A 1,623-nucleotide genomic window follows, 5' to 3' on the forward strand; every position below is an offset into this window, starting at 1 on the left:
TAGATGTAGGTATGATAGACTGGTCGGTTCCTCAGTACAGCTGTCGTCAGGACACGCCCCTCCCTCATGTCGCCTACGTCAGCATTCTGACCAATGAGCAGCAAGCGCTGAAGGAGAAAGAGAAAGGTGATTGGAGGAACCTGACAGCCGAGGAAAAACTGTCCCGTATGTACACACACACACACACACACACACACACACACACACACACACACACACACACACACACACACACACACACACACACACACACACACACACACACACACACACACACACACACACACACACGCACGTCAAACCTATAGCATCTGTCTACTAGGATATCAGGTAACCATCAAGCCTAGCATTTGAAGAAATATAATTTGATGTCTACTCTCCTCTCCTCTCCTTCTCTACTCCCCTCCTACTCTCCTCCTCTCCTCTAGTATATCATCTCAGTCATCAGTTCTCCTATGCTGAGATGTGTCAAGGTTCTGCTGAATGGAAGACTGTCATGGGTGAAAAACACACGCACGCATACGCAAACGCACACACACTCACACTCACACTCACACACACACACACACACACACACACACACACACACACACACACACACACACACACACACTCTCTCTCCCTCTTTTATTATGACTATGATTATTAATATTCATATTATTATTTTAGGTGCTATGTTTTTTGTGGTTGGATTCAGCGGACTGTTGGTCTGGTGGCAAAGAGTCTATGGTACACACACACACGCACGCACGCACGCACGCACGCACGCACGCACGCACGCACGCACGCACGCACGCACGCACGCACGCACGTACGCACGCACGCACACACATGCACGCACACATGCAGAAACTTTTTCTGTCCATCAGTCAATTAATTGTGTAATCAATTAATCATTTCACCCCAATTATCATTGTCTGTCTGTCTGTCTGTCTGTCTGTCTGTCTGTCTGTCTGTCTGTCTGTCTGTCTGTCTGTCTGTCTGTCTGTCTGTCTGTCTCTCTCTCTCTCTCTCCAGTCTTTGGGCCGGTTCCTCACACACTGTCTCCTGAATGGATAGAGAAGCAGACGCAGGCGATGATTGACATGAGGGTCAATCCTGTCCTCGGTTTCTCCGCCCACTGGGACTACGACAAGAAGCAGTGGAAATAGCTAGCTCACGCTTAGAACATGCTAAGAAACACACTTGCATTAAAACACACTAAGAACATGCCAAAAACACACAAGAATCATTACCACGATATACTGTATTTACTGTACAACTGAATTTCCCCCGTGGGATAATAAAGGTATAGATCTATCACATATTATGTAAAAGTCCTGTACTCAAAATATGACTAGAGTGAAATTGTGTTGTGGCATCAATATAATAACCAAAAGTACTCAATTCTTTTTACATTTGTCAAAATCTTTCTTCTATTTTTGAATTGACAAAGTATAAAATAAAAGTACTAATAACGTTTTTAATTTCCATGAACTCAGAATTATTTATTTTCATTAAAAATAAATGTGCAACTAGCTGGAAAAGTGGTGTGGCGTTTTTTTTGGTGCAAAATAAATGCTTGCGATGGATTCAGAATCATGAAAAAAAACCTGGTTTGACCCCTCACATGCTACTTAAGGT

The 1,623-nt window shown here is 43.7% G+C and overlaps 1 protein-coding gene across 1 annotated transcript; it reads left to right on the forward strand.

Annotated features, from left to right (window-relative positions):
* Positions 1–11: 11 nt before the first annotated feature.
* Positions 12–1,151, forward strand: cox4i1l (cytochrome c oxidase subunit 4I1, like; the record flags this gene model as incomplete). Its single annotated transcript, XM_084049565.1, has 4 exons — positions 12–165; positions 429–500; positions 670–729; positions 1,018–1,151. 4 exons carry the CDS (start codon positions 12–14, stop codon positions 1,149–1,151), a joined length of 420 nt encoding a protein of 139 aa, XP_083905691.1.
* Positions 1,152–1,623: the final 472 nt, after the last annotated feature.

This window comes from Gymnoscopelus microlampas (assembly GCF_963454915.1).
Source record: "Gymnoscopelus microlampas genome assembly, chromosome: 23".
Classification (NCBI taxonomy): domain Eukaryota; kingdom Metazoa; phylum Chordata; class Actinopteri; order Myctophiformes; family Myctophidae; genus Gymnoscopelus; species Gymnoscopelus microlampas.